Source organism: Prionailurus bengalensis, chromosome A2, assembly GCF_016509475.1.
Source record: "Prionailurus bengalensis isolate Pbe53 chromosome A2, Fcat_Pben_1.1_paternal_pri, whole genome shotgun sequence".
Taxonomy (NCBI): domain Eukaryota; kingdom Metazoa; phylum Chordata; class Mammalia; order Carnivora; family Felidae; genus Prionailurus; species Prionailurus bengalensis.
In genome coordinates, this window is record NC_057348.1 from 166057494 (window position 1) to 166075505 (window position 18012).

An 18012-nucleotide genomic window follows, 5' to 3' on the forward strand; every position below is an offset into this window, starting at 1 on the left:
AACGGCCTGGGCTGGCCAGAGCCCCAGCTCTCCCTCCTCTCCCTCTCCCCACCCCTCGCTCGGCAGAGGGTACTTTTACTGTGTCAGTGCTCCCGAACCCTCCGAGCTGTCCTTTAGGATGCTTCCTGAAGTTTGCAAATTTCCATAAAAATGGATTTTAAGTGATCGACAAGCAAGCCCAGGGAACAACAACCGCGTTCGGTGGGGTGTCTGCAGCTGGGGGCAAGGAGGAGAGAAGGGCAAACAGGAAGGAGCCTCCGGGAGGAGGGGGAAGAGAAGAGGAAACAGAAGTTCAAGTTGGACATTCTGACAGCAAGTGGAAAGGAAGTTTAGAACGGGATAGAGAAAAAAGCGGAGGAAGTGGGGAGACCCAAATGGACCCCCCACCCCGCGGCTCCTTTTAGATGGTCTCTGCTCTCCTAAGGAGCTCGTTTAAAAGGTTTTAAGACAAAGAAAATGAGGTGAATGGCCTGGTAGCCCCTCAGTGGGGGCGGAGATGTGGGGGAGGAGGAAGGGTTGTCTGAGAACTGGGGGGAGGGGGGGCGGGGGAGGCGGCTGATCTGGGTATTTTCTCTCCGGCCGGTTTTTAAGGTTTGGCTGAGCCGTCGGCCGGGCTCTCCCTTCCGAAACAGGCTTCGGTTATAACTCGCCACGCTCCTTTATTCCTCTTTCCCCGCACGGAGCCCCAAATGCTATTCCCGCGCTCTTCGGGGTCTACATGCATGTTTCATGAGGACCGGTGTCCCCGGGTGGAATCCTACCGTATGCACGCGCCTCCCTGCTCACGCACACGCACACACATGCACACTTACAATGAGTGTCTACGGGAGGAGGGTCCTGCGCGCCAGCTCTGCGTTAAAGACAGGAATCTGCCGGGTTACCAAAGTCAAGTGTAAGTGACAATTTCCCTCTCCGCCAGCAAGGAAAGGAGACCACAAAAGTCCCTTTGTATCTCGGCGGCTCGTTTAATATTATTTATGCATTTTTGTGCAAGGAATTGTGGGATTTTTTTCCCCACGGTAAACAATATGGAAATGTTAAAAATAGCCGTCTCGCAGCGCGCGTCCACGGAGGCACACCGCGGGGGGGGGGGAGACCCGGCGGGGCTGTGGCGGGGACTCCTCGGGTCCCCGGACCGAGAGGCGGCCGGGCAAAGCGCGAGCGAGCGCGGGGAGCGCGGTCGCGGGCTCGCTGGGGCCGGGGCTCCGGCACGCGGAGCCCGGGGACGCGGCCGCTTTAAGGGGGGGAGGGGCGGCGGCGGCGGGGGAGGGGCGGCGGGCGGCCCCCGTCACCCAGCGGCCGCCGGCTCGTCACGTGGGCGCGCGGCGCCACGGCCATTGGCCCGAGGCACGTGTCCAGGAGACCGGCCCGCGACGTCACTCGAGGGGGCTCTGTTAAAAATAAGAACAAAAATCCAGAGTGAAAGTGTCTCAGGTTGCGCTAAGTGGCCTGGAAACCGCCCGAGCCCGCGCCGAGGCCGAGGCGGCGAGGGCGCGCAGACGGCGAGGGAGCGCGGGCGGCCCAGCCCGGCCCGGCCCGGCCCGCGCCTCCCGCCGCTCACCCATGCGCCTCGGGCCGCGGGGCTCGGCGGGGCTCGGCGGGGGCGCGGCCGCACGCCGGTGGGGCGCCCGGGCCCGCGGCGGGGCGGCGGCCGAGCGCAGCGCGGGCCCGCGGGCCTCCATGTGCGTGCTGGCGGCGGCGGCGGGCGCGCTGACCGCTCGCGCCCCGCACCCTCGAGGGCCGGCCGGGGCGCGCGGGCGGGGGCGGCCGGGCGGCGGCGGCGGCGGCGGCGGCGGCGGCCCGAGCGGGCCCGGCCGGGCGTGAGCGCGGGGGAGCGCGCTGCCTGCATGCGCGCAGCTCCGGCCCCAGCCCCGGGCGGCCGCGGCGGCAGCGCGGGAGCCGGAGGCAGCCGGCCGCGGAGAGGAGCGCGGAGCCCGGGAGGAGCCCCGGGTCCCCGCCGGACCTCTGTGACTGTCTAGCGCCCGGGTGCGCTGCAGAGACGAGGACCCGACTCTTTTGAATGTCCCGGCGTCTGGGCGCGGGGCGACTCTTGCTATTTTTCTAAACTCAACTCGTGGATTGGAACGTGGCTCCGCTCCGAACGCGGCCGGTGACTCCTACGACCCCGGCCCTGGCCGCGGCCGCCGCGCACGCCCTCGGAAGACTCGGCGGGGTAGGGGCGCGAGCCGGCCGCGAGTGTCTCCGTGCGCATCACGGGCGGGCCGAGGGCTGATTGGAGCGGGCGGGGGGGGGGGTCCCCGGAGAACCAATTTGGGATTTGTCGTGAACAGCATGGAGGAGAATGACCCTAAGCCCATCGAAGCGGCGGCGGCGGAGGGGCAGCGGCAGCCGGAATCCAGCCCCGGCGGCGGCTCCGGTGGCGGCGGCGGCGGCGGCGGCAGCCCGGGCGACGCGGACACTGGCCGCCGGCGGGCTCTGATGCTGCCCGCGGTCCTGCAGGCGCCAGGCAACCACCAGCACCCGCACCGCATCACCAACTTCTTCATCGACAACATCCTGCGGCCCGAGTTCGGCCGCAGAAAGGACGCGGGGACGTGCTGTGCCGGCGCGGGAGGAGGAAGAGGCGGTGGAGCCGGCGGCGAAGGCGGCGCGGGCGGCGCGGAAGGAGGAGGCGGTGGCGCGGGAGGCGCCGAGCAGCTCCTGGGGTCGGGCCGGGAGGCCCGGCAGAACGCGCCCGGGGCGCCCGGGGCGGGCGGGCCGCTTCCCGGCGGCGGCGGCGGCGGCGGCGACTCTCCGGGCGACGGGGAAGGCGGCTCCAAGGCGCTCTCGCTGCACGGCGGCGCCAAGAAAGGCGGCGACGCCGGGGGCCCCCTGGACGGGGCGCTCAAGGCCCGCGGCTTGGGCGGCGGCGACCTGTCGGTGAGCTCGGACTCGGACAGCTCGCAGGCCAGCGCCAACCTGGGCGCGCAGCCCATGCTTTGGCCGGCCTGGGTCTACTGCACGCGCTACTCCGACCGGCCGTCTTCAGGTGAGCCCGCCGCGGGGAGGCCCGCGGGGTTGCGGGGCGGCGCTGGCGCGGGAACTTCCCCAGGGGGAGAAGACACCGGGACACCACCCCCCCCTCCTCCCCGACACACACAAAGACGCACAAGCGGGGACATTGTGCGCGGCTGACGCCGGACCGGGCAGCGGCCGGGAGAAGGGGCACGATCGATTTCTTAGACAAGCGGAGGAGACAGGACCTTTCTCTCTCTCTCTCTCTCTCCTTGGGGCCACTCCTCGGAGTCACTACTCACCCCTCCCCGCTGGAGTTTATTCGGGAAGACTGGGGGTGGCCGCAGGGCTGGCCTAGAAGCTTGCACTCTTAACCCCTTCTCCGTCCTTCCAACTCAGTCCAGACCCAGGACCCGTGTGCAGCCCACCTCAGACCTAGACTCGCCCTACGACCCAGTTATCCCAGACGAAGCCAGGGAAGAAAGAGCAAGGCTCCCGGCTCTTCCTTCCACCCTTGGGCCTGGGCTGAGGAGGGAGGAGCGGGGGACAGAGACCGGTCGGACACAGAGGCGCTCTCCGCCCGGTTTTAGTTGCCCTAGCACACGGTGAGGGAGCTCGGCACCCATCTTGATCACTGCCTGGAGAAGGAGGGAGGCCTGCAGTCCCCCATATAAAGGACCTGCTCCCAGAGGTTTCGTGGGGCAGCTCCCAGGCAGGAAAGCAGCAGATTTCGGCGGGGAGTGCGGTGGAGGGGCCCGTGGGTGTGTGCAGAGGTGCCGAGTGTATTTTTCATAGATCTGGATTTTGAAAAGCTACATCCGCGTCCTTGTGGAAATCATCAGTTGCATGAAATGCGGTGCTCGGCTTGCAAACCGCCATTAGGACAGACTCCATTTGTCCCTGAGCTGGTAGCCCAGACAGGACTCCTCTGCCCCCCTAACCCTCAACTGTTTTTGAGGGGGGTGGTTTACCCAGATCACCGCACAACCGAGTCACCCCTTGGCCGCCTTCCCGCAGAAATGTGTGTGTATATTTCTGATGAAATCCAAATTTCTCCGGCTAGACCTGAAATTTGCTCCATTGTTCTCGCCTCCCTCCTTTGTTAATATTTAATTAACATATAGGCTCACAAAGCGGCCGGCGAGGTGTCTCGGCCCCGCTTTGTGCAGCGACCGAGTCGCGGCCGCCCCAGGCCCCACTGGCCCGCGGGAGCCCCGCAGCCCTGCCGGGCCCCAGTCGCTGGTCGTCTTGCACTCAAAACAAAACAAAACAACAACAACAACAACAACAAAACCCATAAGGTAACATTGGTGTTTCTTGGCCTTTTACAAAGAAGCAACGCAGAGAGTTTTCTTGCCGAGCTTTGGTTCTGTCTCTGCGACTCTAAGTGTTTACGTTTTGAAAGAAAATCAAAGAGAGAACGAAACATTCTGATTTGAGGGAGATTTCCTTCCCGCACAATGGTGTGTATGTTTTTACCGGCTGGTTCGCGGGTGCAAGAGCCCCAGCACCGGAGGAGTTTGGAGGGTGGGGGGCATGCTTCCCTGGGACGGTGGAGACGGACAACCACCGGCTCCTGGCGCAGGAGGCCGCGGTCGGCCCGAGCAGGTGCGGGGCCTCGCGAGGCCTCTCCGAGCCTTCGCCGAGCCTCTCGCGGGCGCCCCGGCAGCCTCCCGATCAAAGCCCGGCGGCCCGCGCGGAACCGGCGTCCTGGGCGAGCGCGCGGCGGCCACGGTGGGTGTGCGCGCGCGGGACGCGGGCGGGGGCGCGGGGGTGAGTGTGGGTTTGCTCTAGATTCTAGAAGGCCGGGGCTTTGAGCCGAACGGCCCTTGGCGCCCCCTCTCCCGCGCCGCGGCGGCCTCTGTCCGAGTTTGCCTCTCCCGGAGCGCACGGCCGCGTCCTCGGGCCTCGGCGCCGCTGGCTCTCTGGGGCCCGGGCGCGCGCTCCACCCTCCCGGGTCGGGACTGTGCGATCGGAAACCTCCCGGCGGGCTCCCTCCGCCGCCGCCGCGGCGCGGGGTGGCAGGGCTGGCCCCTGGCCCCGCGGGACGGGCATGTGGGCGCAGGCGGCGACCCGGGGGTTCCGGCGGCTCCAGGGAGCCGGCAGGGGGTCCAGCCTACCGCCGCGGGCGTCTGGGAAAGGGCCGCGGCCGGTGCTCCCCAAAGGTGGTTCCCTTCACACACCAAGAAGCCCATACGTGCGGCCCGGACCCTCTCCCCAACAGCCTTTGCGGCCTCGGCCTTCAAACACACCCTCGTGGGGCCGAACTTCTTGAACAGAAACAAAAAGAAAGCGCGGGGTCCCCCTTGTGAGCGCTCCCCTCACAAGGGCCTTTTCAGATGGCCGGGTCCGAGAAACCTTGCACTGCCCCAAACCAACCTCAAGTGGTGCGGGGAGGGGGTCCCAGCGGCAGGAGACCGGCGTGGGGGTCAGAAGCCCGAACCCTCTGCACGAGGTCGGCTGGGCTCCCCTGTGGCCTCCAGTGAGGCAGCCCCAGTCTGGGGGAGCCGGGTCCCCTCTCCTGCACTGGGAGACTTGGGGGGGGGGGTCGAGTGGCTCAGTGCGTGTGCCCCCTCTGTTCCAGAAAAGAAACAATGAACTTGGGGAACTTGGGCCCACAGGCCCAGTTAGGGGTGACCGAAAGGGGGCTAAGGTGGAGGCAGCCCGGGGGGTTCCTCCTGTTCTCCAGACTCTGTGGCCTCCTGGCTTCTCAGGCCCCTAGCACCTGAGGGGTACCCCCTGTGGGCATCTCGTGGGAATCCTGTCACTGTCCCCTGAGCTCCCCTTCCTGCTGCTCTGACTGCCCCTCCCCTCCCCCAGCCTTTCTTCGTGGCCCCTCTCTTGTCCTCACTCCTGGACAGAACCTCAGAAAGGGATAGAAAAGGTCATGCTAGGAAGTTTTGGATTTTTGCTTTCCTGCCGGAGTTTTCCTTGGAGACCTTTCTGTTTGTTTGTTTGTCTGTCTGTTTGTTTTTAAGTAAACTCTATGCCACATATGGGGTTGAACTCAGGACCCAGGGATCAAGAGTCACGTGCACCCCCGGCTGAGCCAGCCTTGCGCCCCTGGCGACCCTTCCACTAAGCCTGTCCTTTACCCCCACTCACTCCCTCACACTTACACTTTTTTCAGCCTCTCTTCTCGCTTTGGGAGGGGGGGGGATGGGTCCTGGAGGCTGTGTGGGTCCGAGCCCGGTCCCCAAGTCCCTCTGGGACTGGGTACTTTCCTCCCTCATCTCTTTGTCCCTCCGGCTCACTGAGGGGGCAGACCGGCCCCGAGACGTCCTAACCCTGTTCTCTGTCCACCGTGCCTGCCCAGGTCCCAGGTCTCGCAAACCAAAGAAGAAGAACCCCAACAAAGAGGACAAGAGGCCGCGCACGGCCTTCACGGCCGAGCAGCTGCAGAGGCTCAAGGCCGAGTTCCAGGCCAACAGGTACCTGACGGAGCAGCGGCGCCAGAGCCTGGCGCAGGAGCTCAGCCTCAACGAGGCGCAGATCAAGATTTGGTTCCAGAACAAACGCGCCAAGATCAAGAAGGCCACGGGCAGCAAGAACGCGCTGGCCGTGCACCTCATGGCACAGGGCCTGTACAACCACTCGACCGCGGCCAAGGAGGGCAAGTCGGACAGCGAGTAGGGCGGGCGGGCGGGCGCGAGGGCGGTCTCAGCCCACGCTGAACAATGCAATAATTTAAAATCGTAAAGGGCCAGTGTGTAAAGATCATACCAGCATTAATAGCGAAAATGTCGTGTACTCGCTACGGTTCTGCAATATTCCATGTATATATAATTTACAGGTGGTGTGAAACCCAAAATATCTGCCTATAAAATATTTTTTTGAGTTTTTCTGTGTTGATGAGATGATGCTAATTTTATGATTTTTTTTTTTTTTTTGCGAAGGGGGGCTGCTTAGGGTTTCGTCTTTTTTGATGCCCTAAGCTCCATGGTGGGACATCGGACACTTTTATTTTTTAATTTCAGAAGAAGAAAAAAAATTAAAACAACTTGCTAAAGTCCAAAGATTTTTATTGCTGCATTTCACACGACTGTGAACCGAATAAATAGCTCCTACTTGGTCTATGAGTTCTGCCACTTTGTTTGTGTGGGCTTGGTGAGGACAGCAGGAGGGTATGTAGCCCCCCCCTGCCCTGCCCCGGGCTGGGGGGAGCACAGGGGCCCCCGCAGGAGCACCCTGGGAAGCGGGCCCTTGGTGATGGGCAGCCCAGGCCCCAGCCTCACCAGGATCCCCTCCTCCTGCCTTCCCTCCCTTTCCCCCTCCTCCTCTTCCTCCTCCTCCCCCTTCTCCTCCCCCTCCACCCCCTCCTCTCCCTCCTCCCCCTCCTCATCTTCCCCCCTTCCTCCTCCTCCCCCCTCCTCCCCCTCCCCCTCCTCCTCCCCCTCCTCCTCCTCCTCGCCAAGGCCTGGCCAGCACCTCTGTGTATGCTTCAGTCTCTGTCGTGTCGCTGTCCCCTATCCAGCCGCCCACTGCCAGAGCCAGCTCTCTCGCCTCCAGGCACCACTTCGGGGACCCCTGGCCCAGCCTCTGGCCAGAGGCCCCTGGTCCCTCCAGGCCCAGGGAGTCTCCTGTGGCTCCATCAGCCACGCCAGGCGCTCGCTCGCGTGGGCCCCAGAAATGGCAGAGGTCTGCTGCCTCTGGGCGGGCACAGGGCTCCCGAGAGGGGAGTTGGTATTTTCTTCCTTTCTGTTTGTTTTTTTCTTCCTTTCCTTTCCTTTTTTTTTTTTTAAGTGGCTGCTTCTGCTACGGAGAGCATTCTTTCAAGGTGCATATGCGCGTGTACATATCTATGCATTGCGTGTACACGTGCACAAGCGGGCCTGTGAGAGTCCAGTTTCCGAACATGTGGCTACCTTGACTTTCAAAGGAACTCAGAATCCTCCAGGATCTAGAGGAAGGAAGAAAAATGTGTAAATAATCATTTCTTATCGCTTTTTGTCTTTTCTTGGTTTTTTTTTTAATATACATTTTATTTTTTGACGGTGTGGTACAGTGTAAATTAAATATATTCAATATATCCCCACCAAGTACATATATATAAACAAACACAGTATCTATATATATAACTCTGCACTGTCTTCTGTTTAGTGTATGGAAAAAGAATCGTGTCCAAATGTCCATGTGCAGCCGGGACCGGCCCCGGGGGTGTGCCCGTGGCTGAGGCAGACCCACGGCTGGACCCCTGAGGACTGAGGGTGAACTTCTCTCTTTGCCTTAAACCTCTATTTCCCTGCGAGACCACTTTTATTTTGTACATACTCGTGCAAACCTTTTTAAAAAGGAAACTATAAAAAGAAAAGCTGTAATTTAAAACTCTGTGAAATAACCAACTGCTGCTTAGGAAACGTCAATGAAATGATAATGCCTTTTTAGCAGGAAGCAAAGTTTTGGGGTTTTTATTTTTTTATTTCTTTTTTTTTTTCGTTTCTAAAACGTGCATTTTACAGTTCCAATATCAAATATTTATAATCTTATGAGAAATGAATGTTTCTATTTACAACTGTGGTTATCAGCATTGTGAACATTCCCCTTGCATTTTTTGTGTGTTCCAATTCTTGAAAGTTACATTAAATAAAAAAAAAAAACTGCTTTATTGTAAAACATTGGATGTCCAAGGTGAAATGACTAGTTTTTCTAAGCCTGTTTCCAAGTCCAGCCCCACTGCCCTGGGCAACCTCCCCATCACTCAGGTACTCCTGGCCTTGGCCTCCGTCGAGCAGGGGGTACACATGCTGTCTTTGTAGCCCGAGGTACGATTTTTTTTTTAAACAACGAAGACACTTGGAATATCTCCTGTGTGGGCACAGAACCACCGATGTCCTCTGAGTATGTTGAAGAATTGTTGAAAACCCCACAGAATGCGAATCCCACGAAAGGGACAGAGACGCTGGGCCCGTGGGGAGGGCTCGGCTCTTTTGTGTTTTGTTGTTTTTACTCCTGCCCCCTCCAAAGCAAAGGTCATGGACAACATCTCAGGACAGATGGGCGGGGGCTGGAGAAGGACAGGCTTTGCCCAAGCTGACCAGAGAGGTATCTGTCTGGGGTAGTGTTTTGCGGGGGTTGACGTCCAGGGCAGCCGGGCAGGGGAGCGCTCCCTGTGAGCCCGGTTGATCTATGTCCAAACTATCCTGGCTTGAAAAAGATGATTCTCCCAGAAAAAGAAGCTCAGAGACTAGCGAGAACCGTCTGTTGCCAAAGGAGACTGGTTAGGCGTTTTACGTTCACGTTGGCTTCCGAAGCAGAAGCTGGGCCTCCAGGCCGGAGAGTGGCCACTCCCGGGATTTGCACAGACACGCTGAGTGAGAGAGAGCTGGGGTCTCACCACAAAGCTCTGGAGCCCTAGCTGCCTCGTCCCAGGAATGCCCCAGGGTCATCGCCAATGGGCCCCCATCACTCAGGCCATTCCAAGTGTCTCCCCCCTCCACTGCACAGTTCTGAGGAGTCTTTAGACTAAAAACTAAACAAAAAGCATGGGCACAACTTCTGTTACCCGATTGGCTTCTCTCTCTTTTTAATAAAAAGACGGTACAACAACTTTAAGCAATCATTCTTGTTTTTTTAATTTATTCACAAATCATAACATTGTTGAGGGGCAATGTATAGTTTTGTAAGATAATGAGTTCCCCGTCGTCAGGGGAGTGCAAGCAAACATCAAGCCAGCAGTGGCATGAGGAGTTTTTCTTTTTTGTCTCTGATAGGGGATTGGACCGGATGAACCCCAGACCCTTGAAATGCTGAGATTCTGGTTTTGCTCCTATATTGATTACTTTTTTTAAAAATTCAACATGCAATCTAAGTTCGAGACTCGCGGAGAGCCACTGTTGCACCAGCCAGCCCTCTCTCAGTGGCAAGTGGAGACCAGAGCCAGGCCTGCAGGCGAGGCAGTGCCCCTTTGCGAACCCAGAGCCTGCGGGACTCCGGGCCCAGCGTGCCTTGCATCTGGACCGGACCGAAGCCCCAGGAGTTGATGGAGCTGGACCGCTGCCAGACCGTCGCCCCTCCGGGAGGCCGGTTCCTTAAACATTCTCCGGAGGAACGCCCGCCCGTTTATAAGGGAAGTCCTTGCTCCTTCCAGCCAATCGGCAGCCACCCCCCAGGCCTGGCTGTGCCCACAGCCCTCCATCGCCCGGCAGAGTCCAGGCAGCGGCCCGGGGGCCTCGCTGGGGATGGGGATCGCTGCCTGCCGCCCCCACCCCCCCCCCGCCCCGACCCAGCCCTGCCCGAGCAGAGGCTCCCGCCAGGGGTGCCCGACCGAGGGGCCTAGCAGGGCTCCCTGGGGCCCAGAGGGCCTTCCTCCTCCCGCTGCCAAAGGTGGTCAGATGAATTGGGTCGGACCCTCGGGTCTGCACGGGCCTGAGCGTCACGCAGGGTGGACCCGCCATGTGCTTTCTTCGGGGCAGACCGGGACGGAGCCACGCGGCTGTCGCCCGTCTAATCTCCAGGAGGACTCCGACTGTGGTTTTTGTCTTTTTCCTTGAGGGCAAAGGTGGAGCGGGCGGCGGCGTCTGGACCGCGCGGCGCAGGTGTGCGGAGCGCGGGGCGCTCACCACCGACGGCAGGCCCCGGACGCGCCCAGGCGCTCACGGCCGCGGCTTTGCGGGCTCTTGCCCCGCTACGAGCCGTCCTGCGTCCGCAGGAGTAACATCCGACCTCCGCGGTCACGGCCCGCCCCGGCAGCTCCCCAGGTGTCCCCGCCCCCATCCCGGGTCGGCCGAAACCCGCAGCCTGCCGGGAGGAGGCGCGGCGCCCTGGGAGGTCAATGGAGACTGGCGACCTGGAGCTGTGTCGCGGCGCCACGCCCGCACCCCGACACCCGCTCCGCGCTCGCACGGCACCGCCACCCCCTCCCCCCGGGCCGGGACCCCCCCTCCCCTTTCCGCGCGTCTCCGGCCCAGGCGGGCGGAGCGCGAGGCTTTCTGCAGGCCTGGGCCGGGCGGCGTACGGCGGCACGGAGCGTCGCGTCCCCCGGACCCCGCGGGCTGGCAGGACGCGGGTGGGGGCGACCCCTCGCGGGCCCAGCCTGGCGCGCGCGCGCGCGGATGCGGGCGGCGGGAGCCCCTGGGCGCACGCAGGTCCGTGAACCCGGCCGCGTGCGCCCCGCGTCCGCTGCTCATGGCGTTGTTAATGTCAGACACCCACGGAAAATAAAGGCCATTCTTGAAATCGCCCGAAATGTAATAATATTCATCAAAGTGGTTCCTAATTATGAGATTTAATCAAGCGTGGTCCGCCGCGCGGGCTTCGGCTGGTGAGGCTGATGACGGCGACAGAGTTACTAATATTGCTGTTGTTAGCAGCCCGGGTCTCAGCCCCCAGAGTGCCGCTTGCTTCTTCAGTTTGGGGGTTGGGGGAGCCCCACGATGGAGGAAGCGGGGCGGAACGACTCCGGAACGGGTGTGGCCCAAGCTCGCTGCCCCTTGCCGACCGGCCCCAGGCCCGTGCAAGGCCTGAGCAACAGCTCGGGGAGGAGGTAGGGGGTCCCCTGGCTCCTAGGCCCCCCGTGTCCCCGAGGGACGCCAGGGCAAGTTTTCTGGGAAGGGGAACGTTAGGTCCGGGGCCCGGGACACCTCCCCCCCTCGCCCCCGTTGGCTGCTCCCTTTTCGGGGCTGAGCCCCGCGCTTTGCTCGGAGCAGAAACAAAGAGTAGCCAGATCTGCCTCCCGGGCCGCCTTTTCGCCCCCTCTGCCTGGAAGGCGTCCCAGAGAGGCTCCCCCCACCCCCCGCCCCGTCCCGGGCCCCCGGAGACCCGGCAGGGCAGGGCAGGAGGGCCTAGGGCCTGGTGCGTTGCGCCGCCGCCCGCGCCTGCGGGGCGTCTTCTCCTGCGCGGAGGGACCCTGGCGCGGCCGGGGGTGCTCCGTGTGGCGAGGAGCGGTGGGGATCACCGCGTGCACGGACCGTCTGGAAGAGTCGGGGCGGGCCGCCGCTCATCCCCATCTGTCTTGGCCGCGCGGTCCGAGCGCGCGCTGCCTGCGGAAGGGGCCGCCCAGCGCCTTTCAGCCGCGCCTTCGGGGTTCTCTCCTCCCGCCAAGTCCTTTGTCTGGAAGGGGACTGTCAGCTCCGCCGCCTCCTCCTTCCCCCAACCTCTACCCCCTCCGCTAACTGCCCTTTCTTCCCTCCGCTTTTCTCTCCTCCTTGGATGGTTAATCACAGGCTCCAGCTGCCAAGCGCGGCGAGCAGTCGCTGCCCTGTTTCTGTGTCTGCGGCCCCTCCCAGCGCAGACCGGCCCGCTTCCCTCCAGCCTCGCGGGGACCCCAGGCCCCTGCCCTCTGGCGTCCTTTGGTGGCCCGGGGTGGGGGGGGGGCGCTGCCTCTGACTTTTCCCCTTTAGGCCAAAACTTTAGGTCCTCAGGTTTTTGGCAGCTTTACTCTCCATCAACTGATGTGCCCCCCCCCCCCCGGAATCTGACATTTCTTTGGGTTCAGGCAGTAGGCCACAGGGCAGAATCCCGGTGCCCTTGGCAGCATCCGACTCCTGCCAGGGCCAGCACCCTTTCTCTACCGCTGCCAGTAAGGTGCCCCCGCTGAACCGCTTCCGCCATGACCCACACGTCTCAGATTGTATCTTCCGATGCTCGAACATCTGCATCAAAGATGGGAGACCTCAGCCCCTCGAATGAGTGGTGCCTATGCTGGCTTCCAAACACCTGCTGGTTGGGGAAGAGGAGAACGTGTACAGGGCAGCAGGCCCGGCTGGCTGTCAGGTGCCCCAGGCCTGTGCACCTCGGCTCAGGCAGTCCAGGGTGCACGGGTTTGTTTTTATTTTTTTTTCTTGCCAACGCATAATATCACTCAGCACTGAAAGAAGTGCCCCCCCAACCCCAGCCCATCCATTCATCTCTTCAATAGAAAGAAAATCTATCTAATGGGCTTCCCCATAGGGTTTCCCATGCGGGAAAATGAGCATAAAAGCCCCTGGCACGGAACGGGGCAGGGTGAGCGAGAGGGTGACTCATCACGGGGCAGGGACTGTGGCGCTGGGCTCGGGCTGTGCCCTCCACAGCTCAGTGCCCGTTGTTGGTAGAGCGCCTCGCCTTCCTGGCCGCCACCACCCAATGCGGCCTCGCTTTAGTTGTCCGGGGAAAGGAAAAAAGGAGGAGGTCACGACTAGGACAGACAGTGTTCACACGGCTATACAAAGAGGGACCAAGAGAGGAGCTGAGAACGACAGAGGAAATTCAGGATGCTGGTCCGCACTCCCCAGAAACGCTACCCCCTTCTCTGGAGCACTGCTGTGTGTGCTTTGTTCCCGCCCGGCTGGGACACAGGCACACCCCTTCCCGTCAGGATTTACCCCCACGTGTTTCTTGACCGCAAAGTAGGGAAGATGCTCCGGTTTCCATAGAAGCCCGGTGACTTCACACGCCACGCGGCTCTCCGCTCCGATCCCGTAGTCACTGCGTTCAGCAGCATAGTCCCATCACCCTGACTCAGACTTGACTCCGTGCACGGGACGCAGGCACCCCGCTGGACAGTGAGGGAGGCCAGAAGTCAGGCTGCACCTCGCCCGCACGTGGGGCCCAGCCTGTGGTCAGGAGCCTCCCTGTGCCCCCCGCCCGCGCGCCCCCCGCGCACCCCCCTCCCCGTGGCTCTTCCTCCAAGAGTGAGTGGGCGTCCTGATGGCCTGATGAGCTATTTGGTCTAAAGTAACCCCTTTAAATTAATTGCTGTTCCTATAGCTAAAAGCATAACAGGCTTTGATTACATGCTAACCAGAATGAAACATAATCCTGAGTTAATTATGTGGGGATAATTTTATAATTATATCATTCAATTTGAGAAGCAATGTGTTGTTAACCTCTCGTTTTGACAAGAGTGTTGATTCGAAACGAAAATGGTCATAAATCTGGACCTTGTAAAAGACCTCTCAGGGCTCCCCGTTTTCCCCACATGGCAAAAGTGACTGTCAGCTCAACCCACCTCCAGTCCCTCCACCTGCGCCACGTCCCCCCAAGAAAGTGGAAAGCCCTGGCAAAGCTCAGACAAAGGGCCAGTCGGAGCCGAGCGTTTCCCAGCGCTGACCTGCTCTCAAATGCTAAGGAAGTCCATCCGCATTTCTATTCTGCCCAGCTTGTTTGTGGAAGTAACACCCAACGTCCCTCACGTAGAACCCCCCCCCCCCCAAACCGAGAATGACCGGCTCTGAGACGCTCCAGCTGGGAGTGAATGGAGCCTGGAGCCCGGGGCTGGGGGCTGAGGTGAAGGTCAGACCCCAGCCGCCCCTGCAGTTGGCTCACTTCCTCTCCCAAACACTAGTGCTCTGGGAGGGGTGACCCGTGTGGGGCCGGTGGGACCAGGGCTGGCTGTCACCGTCTCCCCTTCCTCCCCCTCCCTCCCCTCCCCCACCCCTAAGCCACCCGAAGGCGGCTCCAGTGGCGGTGGCTTGGGAGGCGAGGTCGTTTAAGAGGTCCTCCGCTGGGATCTCCTCTCCAGGCCTGTTCTGCCAGCAGGCTGGCCTCTCCCGGGGCAGTTCGGGGAACCTGCGGAGGGCCCGAGGGCCCGAATCTCGGGTCTGGGTGGGGAGTGAAAGGGCCTGATACTTCTGGGGCCATCAAAGGTCAGCGAGACACATTCCCTCTGGGCACCGGGTGTGCCCTAGAATTCATTCGCAGCCGACTGCGTGGGCGAGTCACTGGTGACTCATCCCCTGGAAGGGGGAAGGGCAACTTTTCAGCCGTGGCGGGAGTGCGCTGGTGGGTTCGCGGCCCTCAGGAGACAGAACCAGCGCGTCGGGAGGATAAATACGATACAAACCACTGGAGTCGCAAGCCAAACGGCCCCCGAACCCAGCGCGGGCGTGACCATGGCCTTTGTGCGGGGAGCCGCGCAGAGCCGGCCCGCGTGGGGCACACGTTTGCACGCAGGTAGGCCCGTCTAGGGGGCACACAACCCAGGGGCGCCAGGGGCCGGGCAGCCCCTCCCTCCCCGATGCGGGGCTATTTCATCCCTACCTTTTTTTTTTTTTTTTTTTTTAATGCTTCCTGGTCTAACTTGAATATGCAATGAGGCGCCAGACCTTTGTGGCGGAAATATAATTAAACTGGTGGAAGATGTAAACGAGGAAGAATGATGATGACACCAGGCCGATTTCACACTTGGCAGTCGGATGGCTGGGCCCAAGCCCCGCTCTCTCCACGCAAGGCAGATCAAAGTGCCCTGCCACTGCTAAAAAGGCAAAAGGGGGCTTAGTATGCTAATCCCCAGGACAAATATATTTTAATCTTGTTAGAATACAAGTTAACGCTGCAGCTCAGTGGCTGAACTTGGTCAGACTGTAGAGATCCATTTTTATTTTAGCTGTGAATGAGGGGCAGACCGCCTGGCTTATTCACAGGTGGTGAAAGTAAATTTGCAAAACGAACCCCTCTTTGGGCTGCGGAGGGCATCCCCCTCACCTAGACCTTTCTCCACTGGGTTGGGGGGGCGGGGCGGGATTCAGGACGCTCCCGGGATGGGCTGATCCCCAGGCCTCCCTCTCTCTGCACAGGATCCTGCCGGCCGAGAGAGGAACGCAGCTCATTTGGTGGAGAAGAAACGGGGAAACTCTGAAATTAATTAAAAGATTCTCCAAAGCAATCCGTTTCCCTTTAGGCCCGAGGTATGACAACCAACCCCATCCCTCCCGATCAGCCCCCTCACTTTAATTTTTACGATGTCAATTTTCATTACTATTAATTATTTGCCGAGCTCCAACTGTACATCCGGTGTTGCCCTGATTAACAAGAAGCTTGCGGGTGCTTGTGCCTCGGAGTTTCAGTCCCTGCTAGATGTGAACGTGTAAGGGGGGCTTGCATGCATTCGCAGGCAGGCAGTTATGCACCGAAGGAGAGAGACTAAGTCTGCAGAGCTCCCCCTCAAAGCAAACCATCAAGGTAAAATATCGTGGAGGCGTGTGGGAGTGAGAGAGAGAGAGAGAGGGAGCGGGAGCGAGCACTCAACTGTAAGGTTCCAGAAGGTTAAACTACCCTGCAGAACCTACCTGCTAAATATTGCTGATGGCAGCCATCTAAAAGGCAATTTCTGTCTTGCTGTTCTAGCGTGTGTTAGAATTCCCTCTGCCTCAGGCATAAAACCTGAGTCCCGCTGAAGCCGGCATCGCCCGTCCCTGCATTCCAAAGACCCGCCTTGGCTGTCCGGATCCCGCTGACCCATAGCCCCCGCCCCCGGAATGCCCCGGTTTCCAGGACTTGGGAATGTCCGCGGCCATAATCCACCCCCCCCCCCCCCAGTTTCCCTTGTGTGCACTGTAATTACTGTAAACAGCCGTGGGTCCCAGCTCTCACCACCAGGGGAAGGGGGGCCGGGGGAAGCTCACTGTTCCGAGGCCAGAGACTCCAGAACAGGAATGTCCCGGGATGCTCTCTTCTTTCTCCGGCCAGGTCTCTCCTTCCCTCTCTGTTGTGTCCCTTAGCTAGTGGCCGCCTTAGAAGGCAGTCTAGAACTTCCTTTGTGTTTCTTGCCCCAGCGGCCCTGCTTCCCAGACGTTCAGTCTGTTATATCCCTTCGGCCTTAAATAGGAACACCAGCCAACCCTGACGGGGCTCCTAGTACGCGCCCGTGGCTCAGTTTCCCAAGGCCACCATAGCAGAGAGCCACGTGCTGGGGGCTTAAAACAGCAGGAAGAAGCCCGGAAGTCAGACACCAAGGCACCAGCAGGTCAGGTGGGCTCCTCCCGGGGCTCCAAGGGCAGAGCGGTCCCAGACCTCCTCCGGCCTCCCGTCCCACCTCTGTCTTCACCGCCCACTGCTGCGTGCCTCTGTGTCCAAATCTCTCCCCCTTCTAAGACACGGGTCACAGAGAACTTAGGGCCCACCCTTCCTTCGACTGCATCTGGAGAGGGTCTGTTTCCAAACAAGGCCACAGTCACAGGTTCGTGCAGGGACGTGGACGCAGCCGGTACAGCCAGGACGTGGCATTCGACGTAGATGGTCCTAAACTCTTGTGACATCATGCCTTGCGCCCTGGACCCTGCTCTTACCAGCACTTAGTGGTGAGGACCCCGGTGGTGAGACCCTCCCGGAGGGTGAGCGTGCTTTTGTTCTCTGTGTGACGCAGCCCTCCGGCTTCCTCTGCTGGTCTGTGGCACCGGTGACACGAGCCCTGACTTGGGTTGGAGCCTGGCCAGCCCGCATCCGTGTGACCCAGTGAGACACTGTCCCTCCCATGACACAATCATGAGAATGGCCTTCGTCATCCGCTTGGCCAGATGCAGGGCACAAGGCAGCTACGTGGTGATGCTCCCCCTCGCCCTCCGTGCCTTGACTTCCTCGTGTGAAACCGGGAGAGAGGGGGCGACAGAAGCCGTCGCGGGGGCTGGCTGGGGGGGTGGGGTGACCGGCAGGGCAGGCGGGGGGCCTTTGGACCGCCAGCCCGGCACCGCGGGGAGCTCTCAGGAGGCGTCAGCGGAGGAGATTACGACTCAGGCTTCCCACTCCTCTTTGCCAAGGTTACCTTCGATTTTTTCATCCTAAGAGTCCAACTACGAAGTCCTGTGTGCCGCCCTCTGGGTTTTTCAGGTTCCGGTGAGTCGCAAGCGGTCCTCTAGGGTCCCCGGCTCTGTGAGCAACAAGTGGAAGGGACCCAGGCTTCGGGACCAGCCGGGCCCGTCTGGGAACTGTGGCAGATCCAGGCAAGTCCGTCGTCTCTGGGTGGCTTTCGGCACGTATGGGCCCGGGGCTGACCAGGACTCCGCAACAGCCACCGCCTGGCCTCCCGGGGGCCCCGCCGGGTGCTCCAGAGCAAACCCCGGACCCTCGTTTGCCCATCCCGTGTGAGCGAGTCCCGTTCCCGCAGAGCAGACAGAGAAGTGTGGGGCTGGCACGCTCAGAATGGCAGACGGCCGAGCGCCCGGGCGCAAGGGCCCCAACCGGACGCCTGTGGTTGGAGATTCTATTTCAGGCAGGGAGGGATGGGCGGCCGTTGTCCGGTCGGCGCCCTTGGGGAGAAGCGTCAGGTGGAGACCTGCTGTCGCACCTTCTCAGGGGCCTGGCGGCACGCCAGCCACAAACGCACGTTGAGGGCACTGTCCCGGGTCGTCTGGCTTCCGTCCG

At 61.1% G+C, this 18012-nt stretch overlaps 1 protein-coding gene and 1 long non-coding RNA gene across 2 annotated transcripts; both read left to right on the forward strand.

Moving 5' to 3' along the window:
- The first annotated feature begins 2277 nt into the window (after positions 1-2277).
- EN2 (engrailed homeobox 2) lies at positions 2278-7034 on the forward strand. Its single transcript, XM_043590493.1, has 2 exons — positions 2278-2989; positions 6272-7034. Exons 1-2 carry the CDS (start codon positions 2293-2295, stop codon positions 6586-6588), a joined length of 1014 nt encoding a protein of 337 aa, XP_043446428.1. The 5' UTR covers positions 2278-2292; the 3' UTR covers positions 6589-7034.
- A 7306-nt stretch (positions 7035-14340) lies between these two features.
- LOC122488771 lies at positions 14341-15705 on the forward strand. Its single transcript, XR_006298695.1, has 2 exons — positions 14341-14826; positions 15450-15705. It is a non-coding gene; the product is annotated as an uncharacterized LOC122488771 (long non-coding RNA).
- Positions 15706-18012: the final 2307 nt, after the last annotated feature.